The sequence below is a fragment of the Triticum aestivum genome, chromosome 1D (assembly GCF_018294505.1).
Source record: "Triticum aestivum cultivar Chinese Spring chromosome 1D, IWGSC CS RefSeq v2.1, whole genome shotgun sequence".
Taxonomy (NCBI): Eukaryota; Viridiplantae; Streptophyta; class Magnoliopsida; order Poales; family Poaceae; genus Triticum; species Triticum aestivum.
Genome location: NC_057796.1, coordinates 252,144,576 through 252,171,792, shown reverse-complemented (window position 1 = coordinate 252,171,792; position 27,217 = coordinate 252,144,576). Strand labels below are relative to the sequence as shown.

The following is a 27,217-nucleotide window of genomic DNA, read 5'->3' as shown; positions in this document are numbered from 1 at the left end:
ACATTGTGCAGTACACCGTCCCTGCCCTGCCTTTCTGCCGCACCATCGGTAGTGCGATCTACTAACTGTGTTGACCAACGACCACGTCGAGTCGGATTGTGACCCGCGCTGCTGCAGCGCAAGATGCAGATGCAAGAAGGAGCCCATGGTCCCCTGCGCTGTGCCTGTGCGGGTGTGCCCAATGATTGCAGCTGGCCAGCGATAAAGAAACCTATCCGTCGGAGGCCCGCCGACGTGACGACACATGTCCCTCGGCCTGCGTCACCCGCTCCCCGGCAGACGTATGCGTCGAAGGCTGGGGGTGTCAGGGGGTGGAGTAGCGTCACGGATAAAAAATTGTTTACGCCATCCATCCGGAAAGCTGCGCTCTTGGTTTGTAAAGGCAGCCTCACTGACTGCATCATCAACTACTCTCTCGTATAGTGTACCTCCTTTTGGAGGTAATAGCACCGAGGTACCATAACTTGCACAGAATATGATGATTTAGTTCCAAACTTGTAAAACTTGACTCCACCATACCCCAACTTGCATCTCATGTGATGATTTAGTCCCAGGCCAATCACAGCTCGACAATTGGCAGCCAGGTGGCTGGACCGGTCGGCGCACGCACTTTTGCACAAAACCCCCTGCCGTTTCCTTTAATCAACCCGCACTCACCTCCACCTGAATTAAATCTGTATCGAGTTCACGTCCGTTCGAGCTCTATCCACCTGAATAATCTAGTTGCCGCTGTTTCAGTTACATTGTTTGACTGGTAGGCATAATCTAACGACAGTCGAATGCCCCTATCGTGTCATCTTAAGCTCTGTTGTGCTGTGGGCTTGCAGTATGCATTCAATCATGTAGTGATGTTGGTTTGCTGTACTTGGTAGTCATGTTGTCTGACGTGGTTAGTATGTTGGCCCGAATGAAGTTGTGGTGCCATGTTCTGATGTCAAAATTAAAAAGGAAATGCGATTCTTTACCTGTATGCGATGAGCCTGTAACCCTCTGAATCTGAAGTATAGCACATGTCAGGCCCCATCCCCTTCGATTTTTGAAGAAATCGACACTCTGTTCTGCTTAGCTGAAGAAACCAAACAGTCCCAGCTGTTGGATCTGCATCTAACGGCAACTTACTGCTTCGTTGAGTTGCCTCGATGCACTACAGCCCTTCATCGTGGCTAATGCTGATCTTCCTGTCTGTTTGAAATACGAGAAGAGCACTTGTGGCACTTTTTAATTTTCAGTCTCTGTTTCTCTTACTTTCTACAAAATGTAAGGCTATAAAAAGCCCAGGATCCCGACGGGGAAGAGACATCCATCTTGCACCGGGTATAAACCCTAGCCCCATGTTCTGCTTGGCCTAAGTACGTATCCTAATTCGCCCTACATTCCTCGCAATCGTCCCACAAAGTGTGCTACTTTAAGTGATTTTGACTGAATTTCTCCCCTCTTTAGTTCTTCAGGCTAGTAGCGCCTAATATGGCAGATCGTCCGCGCGTTCGTCTCATCAGGGCTTCAGGAGCAATTCAAGTTATGTGTGATACAAGTTGAAGTTGAAGCCATGTCCGCGTTGGATACGATCCCCTCCTGATACTAATTCTACATATTCTGAGATTGTAGTACGCTATAGCTAGTCGAGTCGATTCTCGCGGCATGAGGTTCTCTCGTGCGCGGTCGTCGAACCCCGTACGTACGTATCACCATGTGGCCCCTAATCAAGATCATCTACCACATGATCACGTTCAAAGGGGCCATCACGAAGCTCGAGGAGGCGGCGGCGCGCGCCCACGGCTGTCCGGCGAGGCTGGACCGGCTGCGCTCGGCCTGCCGCCACCTGTGAGGCGTGGACAGCCACCTCACCAGAATGCACGACTTCCTCGAGAGCGACCTCCCCGGCGACGACCGGTTGAGGGTCTGGGGCCGGCGGGGCGCCGGCAAGACGTCGCTCCTCACGCCGCTCCGGCAGCCCAGCCTGTACCACGCCCTCTTCGACTGCGTGCTCTATTTGGAGGTGGGTAGCAGGTGGTCGGTGACGGACGTGCAGCTCGGCATCTGCTGCACCCGCCTGGGCTGCAGCTACGGCGTGATGTTGTCGGCGGACGACCGGAGCCGGGCCTGCCTCATCCGCGCGGAACTCTCGCGCAAAAGCTTCCTGCTGCTGATCGATGGGCCGCTGGAGGCGCCCGTCGACCTGGTGGCGGTCGGCCTGTCGACGCCGCTCGGGAAGGGCGGCCGGCGCCAGAAGGTCGTCGTGTCCACTAGGAGCCCGGACGTGTGTGCGCCGCGGACAACGTCGTCGAGATCGGGCGCCTGGGGGAAGACGACGCGTGGGGCCTCTTCAGAGACAACGTTGGAGATAAAATCATCACGCGTGGGGCCTATTCAAGGGATAGAGCTCGAACGGACGTGAACTCGATTCGAAACAGATTTAATTCAGGTGGAGGTGAGTGCGGGTTGATTGAAGGAAACGGCAGGGGTTTTGTGCAAAAGTGCGTGCGCTAACCGGTCCAGCCACCTGGCTGCCAATTGTCGAGCTGTGATTGGCCTGGGACTAAATCATCACATGAGATGCAAGTTGGGGTATGATAAAATCAAGTTTTGCAAGTTTGGGACTAAATCAACACATTCTGTGCAAGTTAGGGTACCTCGGGTGCTATTACCTCCTCCTTTTCTGTTGCCGACTGCCTGCCGATCTGCGCAGCATGCATGAGCTCATCTCGGCTCATCATGGATCGGATTCGGATAGGCTGTTGGGAATCGTAGCATAATTTAAAATTTTCGTACGCTCACCAAGATGCATCTATGGAGTCTACTAGCAACGAGGGGAAAGGAGTGCATCTACATACCCTTGTAGATCACGAGCGGAAGCGTTCCAATGAACGTGGATGACGGAGTCGTACTCGCCGTGATCCAAATCACCGATGACCGAGTGCCGAACGTACGGCACCTCCGCGTTCAACACACGTATGGTGCAGCGACGTCTCCTCCTTCTTGATCCAGCAAGGGGGGAGGAGAGGTTGATGGAGATCCAACAACACGACGGCGTGGTGGTGGATGTAGCGGGTCTCTGGCAGGGCTTCGCCAAGTTTCTGCGAGAGAGAGAGAGGTGTTGCAGGGGAGGAGGGAGGCGCCCAAGGCTTAGATGTTGCTGCCCTCCCTTCCCCCCACTATATATAGGGCCAAGGGAGAGGGGGGGCGCAGCCTTGCCCCTTCCTCCAAGGAAGGGTGCGGCCAGGGGGGAGTCCTTCCCCCCCAAGGCACCTCGCAGGTGCCTTCCCCCTTTAGGACTATCCCTTTTTCTTATCTCTTGCGCATGGGCCTCTTGGGGCTGGTGCCCTTGGCCCATATAGGCCAAGGCGCACCCCTTACAGCCCATGTGCCCTCCCCAGGGCTGGTGGACCCCCTTGGTGGACCCCCGGACCCCTTTCGGCACTCCCGGTACAATACCGATAAAGCGCGAAACTTTTCCGGCGACCAAAATAAGACTTCCCATATATAAATCTTTACCTTCGGACCATTCTGGAACCTCTCGTGACGTCCGGGATCTCATCCGGGACTCCGAACAACTTTCGGGTTTCCGCATACATATATCTCTACAACCCTAGCATCACCGGACCTTAAGTGTGTAGACCCTACGGGTTCGGGAGACATGCAGACATGGCCGAGACGCCTCTCCGGTCAATAACCAATAGCGGGATCTGGATACCCATGTTGGCTCCCACATGTTCCACGATGATATCATCGGATGAACCACGGTGTCGAGGATTCAATCAATCCGTATGCAATTCCCTTTGTCAATCGGTATGTTACTTGCCCGAGATTCGATCGTCGGTATCCCCATACCTTGTTCAATCTCGTTACCGGCAAGTCTCTTTACTCGTACCGCAATGCATGATCCCGTGACTAACGCCTTAGTCACATTGAGCTCATCATGATGATGCATTACCGAGTGGGCCCAGAGATACCTCTCCGTCACACGGAGTGACAAATCCCAATCTCGATCCGTGCCAACCCAACAGACACTTTCGGAGATACCCGTAGTGCACCTTTATAGTCACCCAGTTACGTTGTGACGTTTGGCACACCCAAAGCACTCCTACGGTATCCGGGAGTTGCACGATCTCATGGTCTAAGGAAAAGATACTTGACATTGGAAAAGCTCTAGCAAACGAAACTACACGATCTTTTATGCTATGCTTAAGTTGGGTCTTGTCCATCACATCATTCTCCTAATGATGTGATCCCGTTATCAATGACATCCAATGTCCATAGTCAGGAAACCATGACTATCTGTTGATCAACGAGCTAGTCAACTAGAGGCTTACTAGGGACAGGTTGTGGTCTATGTATTCACACATGTATTACAATTTCCGGACAATACAATTATAGCATGAATAATAGACAATTACCATGAACAAAGAAATATAATAATAACCATTTATTATTGCCTCTAGGGCATATTTCCAACAGTCTCCCACTTGCACTAGAGTCAATAATCTAGTTCACATCACCATGTGATTAACACTCACTGGTCACATCACCATGTGACCAACATCTAAAGAGTTTACTAGAGTCAACGATCCAGTTCACATCACTATGTGATTATCACTCAATGTGTTCTGGTTTGGTCAATTTATGCTTGTGAGAGAGGTTATTAGTCAACGGGTCTGAACCTTTCAGAACTGTGTGCTTTACGAATATCTATGTCATCTTGTGGATGCTACCACGCGCTATTTGGAGCCATTTCAAATAATTGCTCTACTATACGAATCCGGGTTACTACTCAGAGTCCTCCGGATTAGTGTCAAAGTTCGCATCGACGTAACCCTTTACGACGAACTCCTTTCCACCTCCATAATCGAGAAAATTCCTTAATCCACTAGGTACTAAGGATAAGTTCGACCGCTGTCACGAGATCCTTTCCCGGATCACCATTGTACCCTCTTGACCAACTTATGGCAAGGCACACTACATGTGCGGTACACAGCATAGCATACTATAGAGCCTATGTCTAAAGCATAGGGGACGACCTTTCGTCCTTTCTCTATCTTCTGCTGTGGTCAGGTCTTGAGTCTCACTCAATACTCACACCTTGTAACACAGCCAAGAACTCCTTCTTTGCTGATCTATTTTGAACTCTTTCAAAATCATGTCAAGGTATGCTGTCTTTTGAAAGTATCATCAGGCGTCTTGATCTATCTCTATGGATCTTGATGCCCAATATGTAAGTAGATTTATCCAGGTCTTCCCTTGAAAAACTCCTTTCAAACAACCCTTTATGCTTTCCAGAAATTTTACATCATTTCGGATCATCAATATTTCATTCACATATACTCATCAGAAATGTTGTAGCGCTCCCACTCATTTTATTGTAAATACAAGTTTCTAACAAACTTTGTATAAACCCAAAAACTTTGATCACCCCATCAAAGCGTATATTCTGACTCCGAGATGCTTGCTCTGATCCATGGAAGGATCGCTGGAGCTAGCATACCTTTTAGCATCCTTAGGATCGACAAAAACCTTTCTGATTGTATCACATACAACCTTTCCTTATGAAAACTGGTAAGGAAACTTGTTTTGACATCCATCTGCCAGATTTCATAAATGTAGCTAATGCTAACATGATTCCGACGGACCTAAGCATCGCTACGGATGAGAAAAACTCATCGTAGTCAACTCCTTGAACTTGTGAAAATACTCTTCGCCACAAGTCGAGCTTCATAGACGGTAACATTACCGTCCATGTCCGTCTTCTTCTTAAAGATCCATTTATCTCGATGGCTTGCCGATCATCGGGCAAGTTCACCAAAGTCCATGCTTTGTTCTGATACATGGATTATATCTCGGATTTCATGGCCTCGAGCCATTCGTCGGAATATGGGTCTACCATCGCTTCTCCATAGCTCGTAGGTTCAGTATTGTCCAACAACATGATATCTCAGACAGGATCACGTACCACTCTGAAGTAGCACGTATCCTTGTCGTCGTAGGAGGTTTGGTGGTGACTTGATCCGAAGTTTCATGATCACTATCATAAGCGTCCACTTCAATTGGTATAGGTGCCACAGGAACAACTTCCTGTGCCCTGCTACACACTAGTTGAAGTGACGGTTCAATAACCTTATCAAGTCTCCACCATCCTCCCACTCAATCCTTTCGAGAGAAACTTTTCCTCGAGAAAGGACTCGTTTCTAGAAGCAAATACTTTTGCTTCCAGATAGGAGGTATACCCAACTGTTTTTGGGTATTCTATGAAGATGCATTTATCCGCTTTGGGTTCGAGCTTATCAGCCTGAAACTTTTTCACATAAGCATCGCAGCCCCAAACTTTTAAGAAACGACAACTTAGGTTTCTATAAACGGTGTCGTCTCAACGGAATTGCGTGGTGCCCCTTTTAAAGTGAATGCGGTTGTCTCTAATGCCTAACCCATAAATGATAGTGGTAATTTGATAAGAAACATCATGGTATGCACCACATCCAATAGGGTGCAGTTATGATGTTCGGACACACCATCACACTATGGTGTTCCAGGCGGTATTAATTGTGAAACACTTTCCACAATGTCTCAATTGTGTGCCAAACTCGTATCTCAGATACTCATCTCTATGATCATATCACAGACATTTTATCCTCTTGTCACGACGATCTTCAACTTCACTCTGAAATTGCTTGAACCTTTCAATAATTCAGACTAGTGTTTCATCAAGTAAATACACTCAGCATCTACTCAAATCATCTGTGAAGTAAGAACATAACGATATCCACTGCATGCCTCAGCATTCATTGGACTGCATACATCAAAATGTATTACTTCCAATAAATTGCTCTCTTGTTCCATCTCACTGAAAACGAGGCCTTTCAGTCATCTTGCCCATGTGGTATGATTTGCATGTCTCAAGTGATTCATAATCAAGTGAGTCCAAACGATCCATCTGTATGGAGTTTCTTCATGCATATATACCAATAGACATGGTTCGCATGTCTCAATCTTTTCAAAAATGAGTGAGTCCAAAGATCCACCTACATGGAGCTTCTTCATGCGACCAATATGACTCAAGTGGCAGTGCCACAAGTATGTGGTACTATCATTACTATCTTATATCTTTTGGCATGAACATGTGTATCACTACGATCGAGATTCATTTTAGGTGCAAGACCATTGAAGGTATTATTCAAATAAACAGAGTAACCATTATTCTCCTTAAATGAATAACCGTTTTGCGGTAAACATAATCCAATCATGTTCAGCGCAACCACCAAATCTCGATGGTAGAGGGAGCATGCGATGCTTGATCACATCAACCTTGGAAACACTTCCAACACATATCGTCATCTCACCTTTAGCTAGTCTCCATTTATTCCGCAGCTTTTATTTCGAGTTACTAACACTTAGCAACCGAACCAGTATCTAATACCCTGGTGCTGCTAGGAGTACTAGTAAAGTACACATTCATATAACGTATATCCAATATACTTTGTCGACCTTGCCTGCCTTCTCATCTACCAAGTATCTAGGGTAGTACTGCTTCAGTGACCGTTCCTCTAATTACAGAAGCACTTAGTCTCGGGTTTGGGTTCAACCTTGGGATTCTTCACTAGAGCAGCAAACGACTTGCTGTTTCATGAAGTATCCCTTTTGCCCTTGCCCTTCTTAAACTAGTGGTTTTACTAACCATCAACAATTGATGCTCCTTCTTGATTTCTACTCTCGCGGTGTCAAACATCGCGAATAGCTCAAGGATCATCATAACTATCCTTGATATGTTATAGTTCATCACGAAGCTCTACTAGCTTGGTGGCAGTGACTATGGAGAACTATCACTATCTCATCTGGGAGATTAACTCCCACTCGATTCAAGCGATTGTGGCACTCAGACAATTTGAGCACACGCTCAACGATTGAGCTTTTCTCCCTTAGTTTGCAGGCTTAAGAAACTTGTCAGAGGTCTCATACCTCTTGACGTGGGCACTAGTCTGAAATCCCAATTTCAGTCTTTGGAACATCTCACATGTTCTGCGACGTTTCAAGAACGTCTTTGGTGCCACAATTCTAAACCGCACTGAGCTATCACGTAGTCATCAAAACGTGTATGTCAGATGTTTCGTAACATCTACAGACGACGCTGAGGTTCAGCACACCGAGCGGTGCATTAAGGACATAAGCCTTCTGTGCAGCAATGAGGACAATCCTCAGTTTACGGACCCAGTCCGCATAATTGCTACTACCAACTTTCAACTAAATTTTCTCTAGGAACATATCTTAATCAGTAGAACTAAAGCGCAAGCTATGACATAATTTGCAAATACCTATTTGACTATGTTCATGATAATGAAGTTCATCTGATTATGAACTCCCACTCAGATAGACATCCCTCTGGTCATCTAAGTGAAACATGATCCGAGTTTAACTAGGCCGTGTCCGATCATCACGTGAGACGGACTAGTCAAGATCGGTGAACATCTCCATGTTGATCGTATCTTCTATACGACTCATGCTCGACCTTTCGGTCCTCCGTGTTCCGAGGCCATGTCTGTACATGCTAGGCTCGTCAAGTCAACCTAAGTGTATTGCGTGTGTTCCGAGGCCATGTCTGTATATGCTAGGCTCGTCAACACCCGTTGTATTCGAACGTTAGAATCTATCACACCCGATCATCACGTGGTGCTTCGAAACAACGAACCTTCGCAACGGTGCACAGTTAGGGTGAACACTTTCTTGAAATTATTATAAGGGATCATCTTACTTACTACCGTCGTTCTAAGCAAATAAGATGCAAAAACATGATAAACATCACATGCAATCAAATAGTGACATGATATGGCCAATATCATCATGCTCCTTTGATCTCCATCTTCGGGGCACCATGATCATCTTCGTCACCGGCATGACACCATGATCTCCATCATCATGATCTCCATCATTGTGTCTTCATGAAGTCGTCACGCTAACGATTACTTCTACTTCTATGGCTAACTCGTTTAGCAACAAAGTAAAGTAATTTACATGGCGTTATTCAATGACACGCAGGTCATACAAAATAATAAAGACAACTCCTATGGCTCCTGCCGGTTGTCATACTCATCGACATGCAAGTCGTGATTCCTATTACAAGAATATGATCAATCTCATACATCACATATATCATTCATCACATCTTCTGGCCATATCACATCACATAGCACTTGCTGCAAAAACAAGTTAGACGTCCTCTAATTGTTGTTGCAAGTTTTTTACGTGGTTTGTAGGTTTCTAGCAAGAACGTTTCTTACCTACGTATGACCACAACGTGATTTGCCAATTTCTATTTACCCTTCATAAGGACCCTTTTCATCGAATCTGTTCCGACTAAAGTAGGAGAGACAAACACCCGCTAGCCACCTTATGCATCTAGTGCATGTCAGTCGGTGGAACCTGTCTCACGTAAGCGTACGTGTAAGGTCGGTCCGGGCCGCTTCATCCTACAATGCCGCCGAAACAAGAAACGACTAGTAGCGGCAAGAAGAATTGGCAAACTCAACGCCCACAACTGCTTTGTGTTCTACTCAAGAGGGCTGAGTCGTCTAGCTTTTATTCCAAAATCACGTGCATAGTAACTACGCATAGACCTGGCTCATGATGCCACTGTTGGGAATCGTAGCATAATTTAAAATTTTCCTACGCTCACCAAGATGCATCTATGGAGTCTACTAGCAACGAGGGGAAAGGAGTGCATCTACATACCCTTGTAGATCGCGAGCGGAAGCGTTCCAATGAACGTGGATGACGGAGTCGTACTCGCCGTGATCCAAATCACCGATGACCGAGTGCCGAACGTACGGCACCTCCGCGTTCAACACACGTATGGTGCAGCGACGTCTCCTCCTTCTTGATCCAGCAAGGGGGGAGGAGAGGTTGATGGAGATCCAACAGCACGACGGCGTGGTGGTGGATGTAGCGGGTCTCCGGCAGGGCTTCGCCAAGCTTCTGCGAGAGAGAGAGAGGTGTTGCAGGGGAGGAGGGAGGCGCCCAAGGCTTAGATGTTGCTGCCCTCCCTTCCCCCCACTATATATAGGGCCAAGGGAGAGGGGGGGCGCAGCCTTGCCCCTTCCTTCAAGGAAGGGTGCGGCCAGGGGGGAGTCCTTCCCCCCCAAGGCACCTCGCAGGTGCCTTCCCCCTTTAGGACTCTCCCTTTTTCTTATCTCTTGCGCATGGGCCTCTTAGGGCTGGTGCCCTTGGCCATATAGGCCAAGGCGCACCCCTTACAGCCCATGTGGCCCCCCCAGGGCTGGTGGACCCCCTTGGTGGACCCCCGGACCCCTTTCGGCACTCCCGGTACAATACCGATAAAGCGCGAACTTTTCCGGCGACCAAAATAAGACTTCCCATATATAAATCTTTACCTCCGGACCATTCCGGAACCTCTCGTGACGTCCGGGATCTCATCCGGGACTCTGAACAACTTTCGGGTTTCCGCATACATATATCTCTACAACCCTAGCATCACCGGACCTTAAGTGTGTAGACCCTACGGGTTCGGGAGACATGCAGACATGACCGAGACGCCTCTCCGGTCAATAACCAATAGCGGGATCTGGATACCCATGTTGGCTCCCACATGTTCCACGATGATATCATCGGATGAACCACGGTGTCGAGGATTCAATCAATCCGTATGCAATTCCCTTTGTCAATCGGTATGTTACTTGCCCGAGATTCGATCGTCGGTATCCCAATACCTTGTTCAATCTCGTTACCGGCAAGTCTCTTTACTCGTACCGCAATGCATGATCCCGTGACTAACGCCTTAGTCACATTGAGCTCATCATGATGATGCATTACCGAGTGGGCCCAGAGATACCTCTCCGTCACACGGAGTGACAAATCCCAATCTCGATCCGTGCCAACCCAACAGACACTTTCGGAGATACCCGTAGTGCACCTTTATAGTCACCCAGTTACGTTGTGACGTTTGGCACACCCAAAGCACTCCTACGGTATCCGGGAGTTGCACGATCTCATGGTCTAAGGAAAAGATACTTGACATTGGAAAAGCTCTAGCAAACGAAACTACACGATCTTTTATGCTATGCTTAAGTTGGGTCTTGTACATCACATCATTCTCCTTAGTCAGGAAACCATGGTAATGATGTGATCCCGTTATCAATGACATCCAATGTCCATAGTCAGGAAACCATGACTATCTGTTGATCAACGAGCTAGTCAACTAGAGGCTTACTAGGGACAGGTTGTGGTCTATGTATTCACACATGTATTACGATTTCCGGACAATACAATTATAGCATGAATAATAGACAATTACCATGAACAAAGGAATATAATAATAACCATTTATTATTGCCTCTAGGGCATATTTCCAACATAGGCATCATGGCATGGCCCGGTCCCCTCTCACCCTAGCCAAATGGCAAAGCGACACATGTCGCACTTTTCTTCTAATCTCGTGCCATCATACGAGTACACAGCAAGCAAAAGAAGAAGGAAATACTAAAATAGCAGCAAAAAATAAACCGAAACAGATGGGAGCAGCAGGTGCCAAAGGCAAAGGTGAAGCCCAAGCCAAGCAAAGCAAAACCAAAGCCACACCCCCCTTTTGTGTACACAACCAACGCATGCATTCCATGGCATGTGCATGTGCCATGTCGAGTTGTTCCGCTCGTCGCCGAGCCCTCGGAGAGCGTGGCGTGCACCTACACAGCAACAGCATGGCGTGGGTGTAAAGTGGCGGCCCGCTCACATGGCGCGGCATCATTGACATGGCGATATGCGTGGCCCCTGCTCGTCGACAACGACGACGATGATTGGCTTTCTCGGCAGCTCCGTCGATCGGTTGATCGCTGGATGTGTAGGCGGTTGGTTCCGGAGTTATCACGCATGGGCCCTTGTATTCTCGTATTCATGCGTGTATGTATTTTCTCTCTGTTTCCGTGGCCTCTCTGTAGTCTGTACCCTGTACTATAGACGGCTCGGAAACTGACATGCAAAGACTCTCGCATTATTGGGAGTCGTTAGATGCGCCAACGCTGCACATTTTTGAGAATTCTCGATCTGTCTGTTCCTGAGTGCGTGACAGCGTGAGCGCTGGCCTCCTTTCGCCAGGATCCAGCGCTAGGTTTGGAGCAGCACGTGATGCGTGACGGCATGAGCGGTGGCACGCGCACATGCATGCCGCCGCCTCGTCTCCTGGAGCACTCCTACATGGCATGGGGGTGGGAGCTTGGGTGGGCGCCAAAATTCAAATATCGTTGCGGATGTGATCGGGATTGGGATTGGAGGACGGACGATCGGATCAGGGAGGCTCAGAGCGAGCGGTGGGCTGTGGAGGGGCGCCAGGCTGGCGGTCCAACCTTGCGTCACGGGATGGCCCACCGGGAATAATTCTGCCTGCCCTGCGCTGCACCGGACTCCGGGGAGCCGCCGGAGGTCCAGCACGAATGTCAGTCAGGAACAGAGGACGAGTGCGCTCTGTTATACAGGGTAGCAGTAAAACCATTCTTTCACTGCGTGATCTTCTTTGGCTTCAGGGGGTTGGTTTGCAAAGACGACATGATCTCCGGCAAAGCGCCGATGTTTGGTAAGCTAAAATGAAGGCTACTTAAGGCCGTGCCTGCCACCATTCTCGTACTGTACGACATCACTCTTCGCACCATGGAATCAAGGGACGGCTAGTATGATGACTATATGAGCGTCGTGTTCGTCGACTTGGGTGTCGGGCTGTCGATGGACCTCCAGCTCTGGCACGAGCGTTTGAGATCCCCGTCACTACAGCTGGTCAAAGTAGAGCCCGCCGCGAGCCGCAGCACATGCAGAGGCAACCTCGCTCGCGCGCCCGCTGAACGACACCGAAGCAAAAGCGAGCAGCGTACCGATCGTCTCCGTGCAACAGTGCAAGACAATTGACGTCTGCATGTATTTGTCAACGCGTCGGCCTGAGCCTCGTTCTATGTCAGTTTTCAAACTGTAGAGAGAAGAGAGTCGGAGAGCTACCTAGAAACATCGAAGCGACCGAGCAAACACATGACGTTCAGCTATCGGAATCCCCCGCCCGTTCACGGAGGCGTCAAAGATCATGTAGTGTGGCACATGGCCTGCCGCTCCTGCGGCCTGGCGGTCATTTGGCAAATGCAGTACCACTCTAGATGATCGACGGTGTCCAGCTATAGCTACCTAAGATGTAGTAGATGGTGATGAATAGTATAGTGATCGTGGAATGTTCTCGGGGGACCAACAGCAGATATCCTACTGATGGATCATCGCATTATCTCACATGCACCTATGGGTGAAATGATGCGCCGGGCGTCATGGATAAGGTGAGGCCCGACTCCAGATCATATGAGCTATGCATTGCATTCGCCGGGCTATGTGTATTTATACTATATACGACGTGCGTGGCCTTCAAGCTACTCTCATGCATGGGATTGGAGGAACTTTATACAGTGGAAATTAAGGAAACACCATTTCTACGTTATATCGTGAAAATTATACGACAATCGCCCTATAGTTTTCACGCTATAGGAAATTTAGTTACAGGTTTTGGAGCAGACCAAACATGATGAATATTGGGTCTCCGCCACGCCTTAAAAAACTCATCTTGAGTGTATTTGCACACTGCGACTGAATGCATGGCTGCCTCCATCGACCATACCTTAATACAAATTCTTCCCCTGCCTGTGATGATGAATATTATGCCTCATGGAAAAAACTCTTTAAAAAACAATTCAGTGCGTCTTCTCTCTTTCTCTCCGCCTTCTCATCATGTACTGCATCCATTTTTAGTACGTGAGATCTCATTCGTTCTCTTCTTCCCACACAAAGGAGGATTGAGTTTTTCTCTCTTCGCTGGCAAGGCCGTCGTCTAGGCCTGTGGAGACGGAGGGGGGCTAACAACATGTTTGTTAATCTATCAACTGGGCGAGAAAATCTTTGAGAATGACTGTCCTTAGTCAAGTACGTATATACATGTATCAATTGGGATGATCGTTCACAGGCAATGTCATGTTGGTATGTTTTCCATTTATAGTACTACCATATGTGGTTTGACCTATCGATGAGGTGACCAGGGTGTTGCCTAGCTCCTGTCCCCCGTATGGCCGCCTGTAAACCATCACAAACACCAATAACAGCTAGCATTGCCCCAACGCGAAGTATGTGTTGGGCATGTGCCATGCCCCCTCTAATTAACCTAGCTGCTAGCTCCATTATATGGCACTTATTCATGGATCAAGATATCACGCATGTTAGGATGAATTATAAGTTCCCTCTCTTTGCCCCTTTCCGTCCACCAGAAACCCTTTTCTTCGTTCCGATGTGAGTTTCATGAGCAGCTAGCACGGTGTTTTCCTCTGGCATCTTCTCATTGTTGTTATTGCATGCTGTTGTGACGGTCGTTAGGCCTATGCATGTCGACCTCATGCTAGCATTTTGGCATGTGCTTTGTGTGACACAGATTGGTTAGTTAATTATCTTGTAGTGACGTTCGCAAGTAGTTGGATGTGACATTGCAAAGCTAGCTTAATTAGTTCGATGATTAACTAACGTTCAAAACTCAAAAGGTCTCCTCCTTTTTGGCTGTCTCCTTAATTTGCACCCCGTGAACTAACCAGCATGTCCTACAAACCGGACCTCTCATGGCTGGTTCTTGCGCGCCGCTTTTCGTGAACAACCTGAACCTCTACCCTTGGAGTCGGTTGATAATCATGATATCTCGCATGTTTATCGTTCGGCATACGTACTTGCTCCAAGTTAACAACTTTCATATATATGGAGATATGATTCTGCAGGTTGTTAAGGATAGTAGCAACTGATTGCACTCACTTTACATTGCAAAAGGCGAACATCTTTTCTGTCCTCGATAATGATTTCCTACATATCCCCTGTTTATATGCGTTAGTAGTAACCATGTTCCGTGCATATCTACCAGGCCACACAGATCGCGCTTAAAACGGCTGTTGCATGTGATGTGCTCCTGCTCGGGGAATCAAGATCAGGCTGGAAGCGCAAGCAACTTGCAAAGTAACATTCCCTTCGGACTAGGAAAAGGCGACTCTTCTTCTCGCTATCCACACCAATAATTTACACCTTAATTGCTATGGAAGCAGCCATTATTTTTCAGAAAAAGAATCCGTGTTCGCGTACGAGCGAATTCTTGTGAAATGTAGTTAAGCCACTATGAAGATACATATGATTGCACCCCACGGCGTGTATGCCAGTGGTGGAATGTCTGAAAATCAGTTGACCAAGCGGCACATGGCTAAATCACAAGAGTGCGATTCTGTGAGAGAATTCCATTTCGGCTATGGAAGTTAGTCCTCACTGTCTAAGAAATACTCTGGAAGTTAGTTATGCAATTTATTTGCCCATTCATTGGTTATATAACCTAAGTTTGAGTCGCATTCCAATAGAGTATGGCAATCTCATTCGGTTCGGCACCCATAATCACCTTAGTGCTTCGCTGGTTGCTTATTATTTGATCAAGTTGATACGAAAATTCAGTTCAAAAAGTACAACACTGACCTAATTCAACACTAATCTACCATACCAGGTAATAGAGATTTTGACGGGACGAGTCGACGGAGGTCCAACGTAGATTCATGTCGTCTCCCCAAGACGGCGAGACGAGGGTTTCCCGCCGTGCATACACGCCAGCGTGAACTGGTGACACGTGCTGTAGGTCGTTTCAAATGTTCAACAACGACAACTGCGACCCCAAGATCTAGGTTCCTAGGGGCACATGCACAAAGACTTCTCGGCTGTCATTGGCAGGGTCAAGCTGGCTCCGGTAAAAGAGCAACGTTAGCGGCACGTCATTGGCTCATTTGGTGGCGGTAATGGTCGGTCGGTGGTCTAAGGACCTCGGTGTAACTTTCATTATGGTTGGGCTGGTTTGTACTACTGGTGAACATTTATAATAAATGAGGTCCCAAAATGGGACTGAGAAAGGCCATACATGAAGTAATTCTGCAAAATGAAATGGCTTCGTCTGTTTTTTTTACCAACAATGGCTTCAAATTATTGAGGGAGAATATGTGAAGATATGTTGGGTGATGCACGATCAAACCAAACTTTTCTTTTATCCTCTCCTTTTGCCTAAACAAGAGAATGCTCATGACTTGTCACGCCCTCATATGTCCATATCTTGATCTACCCCAGCTCATTCCAACTGTCTCAACTGCTCCCACACATAATCCTGTATCCATCTCCACACATAATTCTTCCTATGCTGGTGGAGGGGTCCAAGAAGCCAAATGCTGTTGTGATCGAGCTCTTCTCTATTCAGACATGGAGGCCCCGTAGAAGGTTATGCGCATATATATAATCTGCAAATATTCCAGAGTTTGATACTCTCCTCCATTTTCACTGAGATGATTTGTTTAGGTGGCATCCTCGTAAGGAATACACCATGTTTATGTGCACTCTTTGAATGCAGAGAAAACAAATTATGATGACTAACGAAGAACGTTGCTGACAGATTAGAATACATCACCACGCACAAAGCACGCGGTAGATATAAAAAATTACCGACATCTCCTTACATCGGCATGTATGAGGACTAAGGACAATTACCATGGCCGATGACAGTTGGACTTACCAGTCCGATCACTAATAGTACATACCAGGGACAATTTTCTGATCCCACATTTGTTTAACCGGTTTTGGATCAAGCGGAGCAGCACCCAGCAGCCATACACATGCTATCCCTGAGCTGAGCTCCTACCCAAGGAGAGGGCAAAAGAACTGTTGCTTCGACTACAAGGTTGCTACGGCTAAATTAAGCCACACTTGCTCTGAGGCTGTGGGCAAGCTCAGCTGCTAATGCCTTGAAGATTTTAGCCGGTGACGCCAGAGCTGCCGCCCCTGCCTATTCTATCTCCAGACACTTCTCCACCTGTACAGCTTTGCTAAGCATGCTAGCTAAAGTAGAATTCAGCAAGATGCCTCTCCTTTTTTGGTAGAGGGCACATGATGTTCTTGTACATTCTTTGCAGACCAATTATTTCCACTCAAATAGTACCAGAATCTTCATTTTGAAAACAAACCTTCATTTGGAAAACGGCAATACTTGTTCTGCAAAATAGTTTCAGCTCTCAAAAGCGCATGCACATGTTGTACATGCTGCAGACCCAGTAAAAGTGTAGATCAAGCTATGGTCGTGTTTGAGCGGCTTTGATGCGTGTTGCAGTTGTTGATGGCAGGAAGTACACTTTGCTCTCATGAGTGGGTCAAGAAGGAGGGCTCCGTGGCCACAATTGGGATCGGAGACCATGCCCAGGTGAAGCAACAGCACCCCGTGCATGCTTTTCAATTTTCATATGCCAGTTCTTTGTCAATAATAATGTCTTTTGACTTCTACGGGCAAGCTTGCGATAGCTAGAGTAATACACTAGGCTGCATGACAGAATTCGGTATAAAAGAATTCTGAATTCTATATACTCCTTTCGAAGGGGAAAAAAAGAATTCAGTATAGTATACAGACTACTTTTTCAGACTCTATACAATACTAGTAGCAGTCTAGCATAATATAAAGTACTAGTATAGATTCTTATTTGCCGGCGCTAATAAAAAATCATTGGTCAAACTTGCTGGGTGCACTGCAGGGCCATCTCGGGGGAGGTGGCGTTCGTGGAGCTGCCGGAGGCCGGCTCCTAGCGCGGAGCCTTGGGCAAACGAGCGACGTCAACTGGCCCATCTCCGGCGAGGTCAATGCAAAGCCGTCCGAGACTCCCGGCCTGGTACATTGCACTACAGCAAACACCTCACCTCTGCCGTCGATGAAAAATTCTCCCGTCGTTCCGGTTTTCTTTTGTCGGTGCACAAGGCGAGCCACGCACAAATCTACCACTTCGCCATACTATTTCAGCGACTGCGACGCAGGAGGCGGCAGGAAACGAAGGGCGAAGAAGAGAATCGTCTTAGCCTGATCATAGTGGGGAGTAACTTAGACTAGTAACATATACTCACTCTGTTCTAAAATATAGTGCTTCCTCTATTCCCGTGCTTTAACTTTGACCATAAATTTAACCAACGAGACCGACTGCGGCGGGAGCAAAAGTTATACCAATGAATTCGTATTCAAAAGAAGTTTTCAATTATATAATTTTTTCTCCTGGCGCAATCGGTCTCGTTGGTTTAATTTATGGTCAAAGTTGGACCTCGGGAAACGCGGGCGCACTATATTTTGGAATGGAGGGAGTATATGTTATTAGTCTATATTACTATCTCTATAGTGCATACTATCATAGATTAGTTTCATAAATGGTCTCATTTATTGCCATGCATGACACATAGTAGCATCATATTTATTATGTTACGGTATCTACCTATGTTACTATAACCATCTCTCTTTTAATTGCCTGTCATATAAGCATGTTTACGACTCCAAGCACATGATACTACTTATCTTACCCCACTATGGCCAGCCTTAGAGGCGTGGACGGAAAAGAACGGGCAGGTTAATCCGAGCCGATCAATTTACCCGAGGTCCCGTAAACGGCTGGCCCATCAGGCGGACGCCGAAAGAGACGGAGAAGCTGAATCTCTCGGAGGGTTTGCGTGCGCAATCACGACGGCGACGCGCCACCGCCCGCCCGTACGTGACCGGTTCCGGCGACATGTACAGGGGAGCCGACGGCGTTTTTCGTATGGGGAGCATGTCGCCGTCTCCCCCCGGCCGCCCCGCCTCGTTTTTCCCTTGTATGTATGGACAGTCCTGCCCGGCCTCGGCCTGGCGTCAGCCTATTCAATGCGCGCGCCATTGTGGTGTGGTGTGGTGGTTAGTTATTTGGGAGCAAGGGCATGTGTCCCTTTCCGTAGGCCTCGTTCAAAGTCAAGACCCCTCCCTCGCCCCTTGCTTAATCATTTTGAGCTGCATTATTAGGGCTTCTCCTGTGTTGCTAGTATTTTTCTTTTCTCTCCTGCAGCTGTGGTATTTCTACTATGGAGAAAATTCCAATTTGAGCGGGTGGGAAGCGTTTGGAAGAGTTTCGGGTTCTCAGTGACACGTTTTGGTTCTTTGGAATGAGCTGTGTCTGAAAAGAGTAGTAGAGAACATGTACTGTACTACGGAATGGAGTAGTATACGCTTGTTTGACCAACATGGATTGTATATATATTAATACCATATATGTCAGAGAGCGCCATGGACTGAATTTTTATGCAGAGAGAGGAGGAGAATATGTGCGCGCGTTTGAAAAACGGAGTTTTTGGAATCTGGCGCTCTGGGTGGGTGCCAGTGCCAGTGCCAGGATCCAAACCCACTAATCTGCTCTGCAGGACAGCGGAATAACGTCGTATTAAGAGGACGCTGTTTACTTTCTGCTTTTGAACCTGGACTGCTAGATTTGTTCGTCCATCTGACGCCACCGTACCATATTACTATAGCGGTAATAAATTCGCACGGCAGCACAGCAATTGTTTATTACGGAGAGAAAGGCTGTCAAACCCGTCACAAGTAGAAGCTCGAACCACAAACAAAACGAACGAACAAACTTTGAACAGCAGCAAGAACACTCAATGTAATACTCCCTCCGTCCCATAATATAAGAGCGTTTGATTAGTGTCAAAAACGCTTTTATATTATGGGACGGAGGGAGTACTTTACAAACCAACCAAACAATCACCAAAATCTTTAGAATCGCAGAATGGACGACCCCAGTTTGTTTTAGTCTTTTTCCTCCCTCTCTCTCACACCCAAATCACTGCCACTTTGGCATATAATGTCATCGAAATTCCCCATCAGCGCGCACAAACCCTACAGTTACCTTTTTCTCTTCCAAACCAACTCTTTTTCCCCATCCTTTTTTTCTTTTCGAGATGGCTTTTCGATATGCTCGCCCACTACTACCGCTTTGTTCGCCCGCCCTCGGCCTGTCCCGAGGCTCCAAGTGTGCAGTGCAGCTCACACCACTCATCACAGGTTACAGCTGGCCAATCCGGATCTAACGCCTACGGTCCTCGTGGATCACAGCTTCCCCTGGCCGTCCGATCCTCTCCCTGCGGCCAGGATGGAGCCCTGCGCGCTCTGCTCCAGGGTGCGCACCACGTCGCCCATGGACGGGCGGAGGCTGGGGTTCTGCCCCACGCACGACGCCGCCAGCGCGGCCACGGCGGACGCCTCGCCCGCGTCGTACGCGCTCCCGAGCCGCTCGTCCACCAGCATCCGCGCGTCGCAGGCGGCCTTGAGCCGCGGGGCGAGGACGCCGGTCAGCAGCCGGCCCTCCACGGGGCAGAAGGCCTCGATGCCGGTTAGGAGCTCCAGCAGCAGCACCCCGAAGCTGTACACGTCCGTCTTCTTGGTGACCACGCCGGAGCGGATGTAGTGCGGGTCGACGTAGCCCGGGGAGCCGAGCATGGTGTGCGCCGACGACCGCGGGCGGACGGCCGCGGAGAACCCCATCCGCGCCGACCCGAAGTCGCAGAGCTTGGCGGACATGGAGGCGTCCAGGAGCACGTTCGACGCCTTCACGTCGCCGTGCACCACCTGCGGCTCGCACCGCTCGTGCAGGTACTCGAGCGCCTGCGCCACCTGCAGCGCCACCGACACCCGCCACGCCCACGGCATCGCCCCCGCGGCCTTGCCGCCGCCGTGGAGCTTCTCGTACAGGTTCCCGTTCGCCGCGAACTCCAGCACCAGCACACCCTCATCTGCACCGACCAAAATCCACAAACAATTCAGCTTCAGCTACAGCACGACGGCGCGCGACGCGGCACAGAGCAGAGAAATGCCGGAATAAAGCACGCACCTTGCTGCTCGCAGAAGCCGAGGAGGCGGACGATGTGCGGGTGGCGGATGCGGAGGAGCGTCTCGAGCTCCTGGCGGAAGACGCGGTGGATGCGCTCGCTGCTGCGGTGGACCTTGACGGCGGCGAGGGCGCCGGAGAGGCGCGCGAGGTAGACGGTGCTGAACCCACCCTCGCCGACCACGGCGGAGGTGAACCCGCCCGTCATCCTCTCCACCTGCGCCCACGACAGCTGCCGCGTCCCCACCTCCTCGCCCCCTTTGCTCCCGCCGCACTCCGACTCGTCGTCAACCTCCATGTCACCGTCGGCCGCATTGGCCCCGCAGCCGCAGCAGAAGAACCTGAACCTCTGGCCCATCGATCCTCGCCGGTTTCTATGGATTTCTTGCAAGCACACACGAGACGAGACGAGCCGAGAGAGGGAGGTGGCTTTGGGGTTCTGGCTCTGTGCTCTGTATATTGTGGAGAGAACGGCGGGTGTACTTGGTGTGGCGTAGAGGGGCTTATATATAGGTGGGTGCGGGGAATTCAGATTTGGTGGGGGTGTGAACTGTGAAGTGCCAACATTTAGCAGATCATTATGCAGGCAGGGGTAGGAATGGCAAGTGTAGAACCTGAACCATCTCGCTGTGGCTGGCACCCGGGCCCACCTTACTCACTCACTGACCACCATCCATCATAACCTTCCATCCATATAAAGAAAATAAATAAATAATACTAATACATGCACGAAATCAGTCATGGGCTCACCCTCCCTCGTCTCTGGAGCTCTCCAATAGATTACAACGGACGGGAATAATGGTCCTTTCTGGGGAGAAATAATTGGATCAACACATGGACGATAACATGCGAATTTGCGTGCAGCTTTGGCTTGAAAACGGATTATTGGCGTGTTAGATTACAGCTGAAACGCCAATTATGCGCGAGGAGCCGAGCCTCCCTACCCTCAACGGTTATGGCTCCTCCAAGATCCAGGATGTCTCGCAACTACTACCACTGATATGACTTTGGAGTAAGGTACACCTGATGATGCTCGTCTCTAGAAAAGGCTTAGTCGTGCCATTTACATTTGTCGTTGCCGAGCCCTGATCAAGAAATAGGAGAGGCCGGGCTTTTCCTAAGTCACCGTAAAAAGATTTGTTGTTGTTGTTGTGGTGGTGGACGCGTTGGTTATGTGCATCGTACTATGTAAAGATCAGCATTCACTTGGTGTGGTGTTATCACCTCAAATATATGTATCACATGAAAATGTATTTTGTCCCTCACGGATTTTTTTGCCTTAATCTTAAAATTAAGGAATCCTTTTTCCGCAACCTGGTATAGTTGGGTGACATTTTCGTTTGGGTCTGTCTAGGACACATCACATTTAACTTGAGGTCCACTTTATTTGTGGTCTATTTTTTTTGTCTTAGCTTTTTTTTGTTTCTTGTTGTTGTGTTATTTGTGGGATCTTAGATGTGACATTCTTAAAAAATATCTACTCCCTTCGTCCCATAATATAAGAGCGTTATACCTGGCCATATCTCGGGCCGGGCCTAGCCAAGCCCGACGCAAAAAACCCAGGCCCGAGCCCGGCCCGGCCCGAACACGTAAAAGCCCGTCGGGCTTCGGGCCGGCCCGGCCCGTCCTTCAGGAAAACATGAAAACAATGGGCCGGGCCTGGCCCGGCTCGGCCTTCGGGCTCAAAATCTAGGCCCGAGCCCGGCCTTGGAGCGGCGTCGGGCCGGGCCGGGTCGGGCCGGGCTGCCCATGGCCAGGACTAAAGAGCATTTTTGACATTATGTGAATTAGACAAACTTTTTTGATTTTGTTTTTGAAAGGAGATTGAAACCTATGTCTTGCTTGGTATAATTGCTCGTTGCTGTGTTTTTTCTCTGAGAGAAGCTTCCTGCGTCGTAAAGGCGTCGGAGGCGAGACGTGTGCCGGACTTTGGCCAGGTTTGGTGCGATGAACACCAGCGGCGCTGCACACCGTTGAACAGAAGACGGTGGTCAAGGCCACGCGCAGCGAGAGCGAACGATGAACCGAGACCAAGACGAGGGCAGAGAGTCGTCGTGATAAATGTGCTTTTGGTTGCTTGCAATGATTCACTCGGGATTAAGCAGCGTCTCGTTCGCGCAGGTCTTGCGCTGAATCATCATCGCAAGTTAAGTTGGTGATGCGGGAAGTGGCTTCCCGCGTGCTCGATGCGGGAGGTGGAAGTGCAAACTGAAGGTTTGCGTCTCCGCAAAAGCAACGCTCGCGCTTGCGATCCTGGCCAAATGGACAGTTAGTTATGCTGGCGCTTCAGTCTGTCTCCGTCGCCCAAGTCTGAATCCAGTGGGTGTCTTTTGCCTGGTTGCAAAGAAAAAACCAATGGGTGGTGCAGTTACATGGTACAAGCAACAGCAGCAGCAAGCGACGGTCCCTTTTACGTTCGATTTCGAAAACAAACTTGAAGCTTGGTGCAGCCTATTGCTGTTACGCCTTAGTACCTGTGTACGTACTGGTGGTACTTACTTTTGGTTCGAATCTGGGAGCAGAAAGCTGCGCTGCTGTGCAGTGGTAGTAATTAAACGCGATTGTGCAGGGGAAATGCATGCATGCATGCACGCATCGGATTCCTGGAACCGCATCGCATCTTCACATGAACTCCGCGCTCGCGTTCACTGAACTCGGCATCCATGCCTGTATGGGCGCGTGTACGTTTTTATAAGGTGAGATTTATTGCGTCGAGCAATGCCATGTCGATGGGTTCTGCGTTGGCACGGCCTATGATAAAACTGCAGCTAGTACTTGATGGGTAGCACTAGCTATTTCGAAATTGCACAGCAGAAGACTTATCAATTTCACTATACTTATTAGGCTAAGCATAATAGGAGTAACTTAGCTAGTAACATAGCACACTTTAAAAAAATTGTGCTTATGTGGTAAGTAATTAATGAGAGGTGGTATCATAATATGTTACTGTAACATAGCGTTTTCCAAGATAAGATGAGTCTATGAGCTAATAAATGAAGCCATCTATGATACTACTATTATATTACTTTGCATTATAAAGGTAGTAACTTAGACTAGTGTCATATGCATGACACTAGTCTAAGTTACTACCTTCACTATGATACTACTATTATACTCCCTCCGTTCCTAAATATAAGTCTTTGTAGAGATTTCACTATGGACTACATACGGAGCAAAATGAGTGAATCTATACTCTAAAATGCATCTACATACATCCGTATGTGGTTCATAGTGGATTCTCTTCAAAGACTTATATTTAGGAACGCAGGGAGTATTACTTTGCACTATGAAGGTAGTAACTTAGACTAGTGTCATATGCATGACACTAGTCTAAGTTACTTCCCACTATGACTAGCCTTAAGAACAAAGTTTAGAACAAGGAACCTGAGGATCATATCTAATATATGATTCACGCTCGACCTTTCGGTCTCAGTGTTCCGAGGCCATGTTTGCATATACTAGGCTCGTCAAGTTTAACCCGAGTATTTCTGCGTATCTAAAACTGGCTTGCACTCGTTGTATGTGATTGTAGAGCTTATCACACCCGATCATCATGTGGTGTCTCGGCACGACGAACTTTGGCAACGGTGCATACTCAGGGAGAACACTTGTACCTTGAAATTTAGTGAGAGATCATCTTATAATGCTACCATCAATCAAGCAGAATAAGATGCATAAAGGATAAACATCACATGCAATCAATATAAGTGATATGATATGGCCATCATCATCTGCCTTCGATCTCCATCTCAAAAGCATCGTCATGATCACCATCGTCATCGGCGCGACACCTTGATCTCCATCGTAGCATCGTCATCGTCTCGCCAACTACTGCTTCCACGACTATCGCTACCGCTTAGTGATAAAGTAAAGCAATTACAGGGCGATTGCATTGCATACAATAAAGCGACAACCATATGGCTCCTGCCAGTTGCCGATAACTCCGTTACAAAACATGATCATCTCATACAATAAAATATAGCATCATGCCTTCACCATATCACATCACAACATGCCCTGCAAAAACAAGTTAGACGTCCTCTACTTTGTTTGTTGCAAATTTTACGTGGCTGCTATGGGCTGAGCAAGAACCGTTCTTACCTACGCATCAAAACCACAACGATATTTCGTCAAGTTAGTGTTGTTTTAACCTTCGACAAAGGACCGGGCGTAGTCACACTCGGTTCAACTAAAGTTGGAGAAACTGATGCCCGCCAGCCACCTGTGTGCAAAGCACGTCGGTAGAACCAGTCTCGCGTAAGCGTACGCGTAATGTCGGTCTGGGCCGCTTCATCCAACAATACCGCCGAACCAAAGTATGACATGCTGGTAAGCAGTATGACTTGTATCGCCCACAACTCACTTGTGTTCTACTCGTGCATATAACATCTACGCATAAACCTGGCTCGGATGCCACTATTGGGGAACGTAGTAATTTCAAAAAAATTCCTACGCACACGCAAGATCATGGTGATGCATAGCAATGAGAGGGGAGAGTGTGTCCACGTACCCTCATAGACCGAAAGCGAAGCGTTATGACAACGCGGTTGATGTAGTCGTACGTCTTCACCATTGACCGATCCTCAGTACCGAACGTACGGCACCTCCGTGTTCAGCACACGTTCAGCTCGGTGACGTCCCGCGAACTCACGATCCAGTAGAGCTCGAGGGAGAGTTTCATCAGCACGACGACGTAATGACGATGTTGATGAAGTTACCGACGCAGGGCTTCGCCTAAGCACCGCTACGATATAACCGAGGTAGATTATGGTGGAGTGGGGCACCGCACACGGCTAAGAGAGATCAATGATCAACTTGTGTGTCCTAGGATGCCCCCTGCCCCCGTATATAAAGGAGCAAGGGGGGAGGCCGACCGGCCCTGTAGGGCGCGCCAGGAGGAGGAGTCCTCCTCCTAGTAGGAGTAGGACTCCCCCTTTTCCTACTCCTACTGGGAGGGGGAAAGGAAGGGGGAGAGGGAGAAGGAAAGGGGGGCGCCGCCCCCCTTCCTAGTCCAATTCGGACCAGAGGGGGAGGGGGCGTGCGGCCTACCCTGGTCGGCCCCTCTCTCTCTCCACTAGGGCCCAACAAGGCCCATTAACCCCCGGGGGGTTCCGGTAACCCCTCCGGCACTCTGGTAAAATCCCGATTTCACCCAGAACTCTTCCGATGTCCAAATATAGGCTTCCAGTATATCAATCCTTATGTCCCGACCATTTCGAGACTCCTCGTCATGTCCGTGATCACATCCGGGACTCCGAACTACCTTCGGTACATCAAAACACATAAACTCATAATACCGATCGTCACAGAACTTTAAGCGTGCGGACCCTACGGGTTTGAGAACTATGTAGACATGACCGAGACATGTCTCCGATCAATAACCAATAGCGGAACCTAGATGCTCATATTGGTTCCTACATATTCTACGAAGATCTTTATCGGTCAAATCGAATAACAACATACGTTGTTCCCTTTGTCATCGGTATGTTACTTGCCCGAGATTCGATCGTCGATATCTCAATACCTAGCTCAATCTCGTTACCGGAAAGTCTCTTTACTCGTTCCGTAATGCATCATCCCACAACTAACTCATTAGTCACATTGCTTGCAAGGCTCATAGTGATGTGCATTACCGAGAGGGCCCGGAGATACCTCTCCGACAATCGAAGTGACAATTCCTAATCTCGATCTATGCCAACTCAACAAGTACCATCGGAGACACCTGTAGAGCACCTTTATAATCACCCAGTTAATCAGGAGTTGCAACTCAACGTAACTGGGTGATTATAAAGATGCTCTACAGGTGTCTCCGATGGTGTTTATTGAGTTGGCATAGATCGAGATTAGGATTTGTCACTCCGATTGTCGGAGAGGTATCTCTGGGCCCTCTCGGTAATGCACATCACTATAAGCCTTGCAAGCAATGTGACTAATGAGTTAGTTGTGGGATGAATCATTACGGAACGAGTAAAGAGACTTGCCGGTAACGAGATTGAACTAGGTATGGTGATAACGACGATCGAATCTCGGGAAAGTAACATACCGATGACAAAGGGAACAACGTATGTTGTTATGCGGTTTGTCCGATAAAGATCTTCGTAGAATATGAAGGAACCAATATGAGCATCCAGATTCCGCTATTGGTTATTGACCAGAGATGAGTCTCGGTCATGTCTATATAGTTCTCGAACCCGTAGGGTCCGCACGCTTAACGTTCGGTGACGATCGGTATTATGAGTTTATCTGTTTTGATGTACCGAAGGTTTTTCGGAGTCTCGGATGTGATCACGGACATGACGAGGAGTCTCGAAATGGTCGAGACATGAAGATGGATATATTGGAAGGCTATGTTTGGACACCGGAAAGGTTTCGGATGAGTTCGGGCATTTTTTGGAGTACCGGGGGGTTAGCGGAACCCCCCGGGGAGTCATTGGGCCTTAATGGGCCTTAGTGGGAGAGAGGAGGAGGCGGCCAAGGTGGGCCCCCCCAAGCCC

At 48.5% G+C, this 27,217-nt stretch overlaps 1 protein-coding gene and 1 pseudogene across 1 annotated transcript; one reads left to right on the top strand and one right to left on the bottom strand.

Moving 5' to 3' along the window:
- The first annotated feature begins 1,063 nt into the window (after positions 1-1,063).
- LOC123168080 (probable disease resistance protein At1g12290) lies at positions 1,064-2,560 on the top strand (annotated as a pseudogene).
- A 16,811-nt stretch (positions 2,561-19,371) lies between these two features.
- Positions 19,372-21,215, bottom strand: LOC123181283 (salt tolerance receptor-like cytoplasmic kinase 1). Its single transcript, XM_044593542.1, has 2 exons — positions 20,727-21,215; positions 19,372-20,628 (listed from the first exon to the last, which is right to left on the bottom strand). Exons 1-2 carry the CDS (start codon positions 21,079-21,081, stop codon positions 19,946-19,948), a joined length of 1,038 nt encoding a protein of 345 aa, XP_044449477.1. The 5' UTR covers positions 21,082-21,215; the 3' UTR covers positions 19,372-19,945.
- Between the last annotated feature and the right edge of the window lie 6,002 nt (positions 21,216-27,217).

Coding starts and splice junctions, on each gene's coding strand:
- LOC123181283 (XM_044593542.1), bottom strand. CDS start 21,081: ATGGGCCAGAGGTTCAGGTTCTTCTGCTGCGGCTGCGGGGCCAATGCG. Junction 20,629..20,726: donor CGGCTTCTGCGAGCAGCAAG/GTGCGTGCTTTA, acceptor TGGTCGGTGCAG/ATGAGGGTGTGCTGGTGCTG.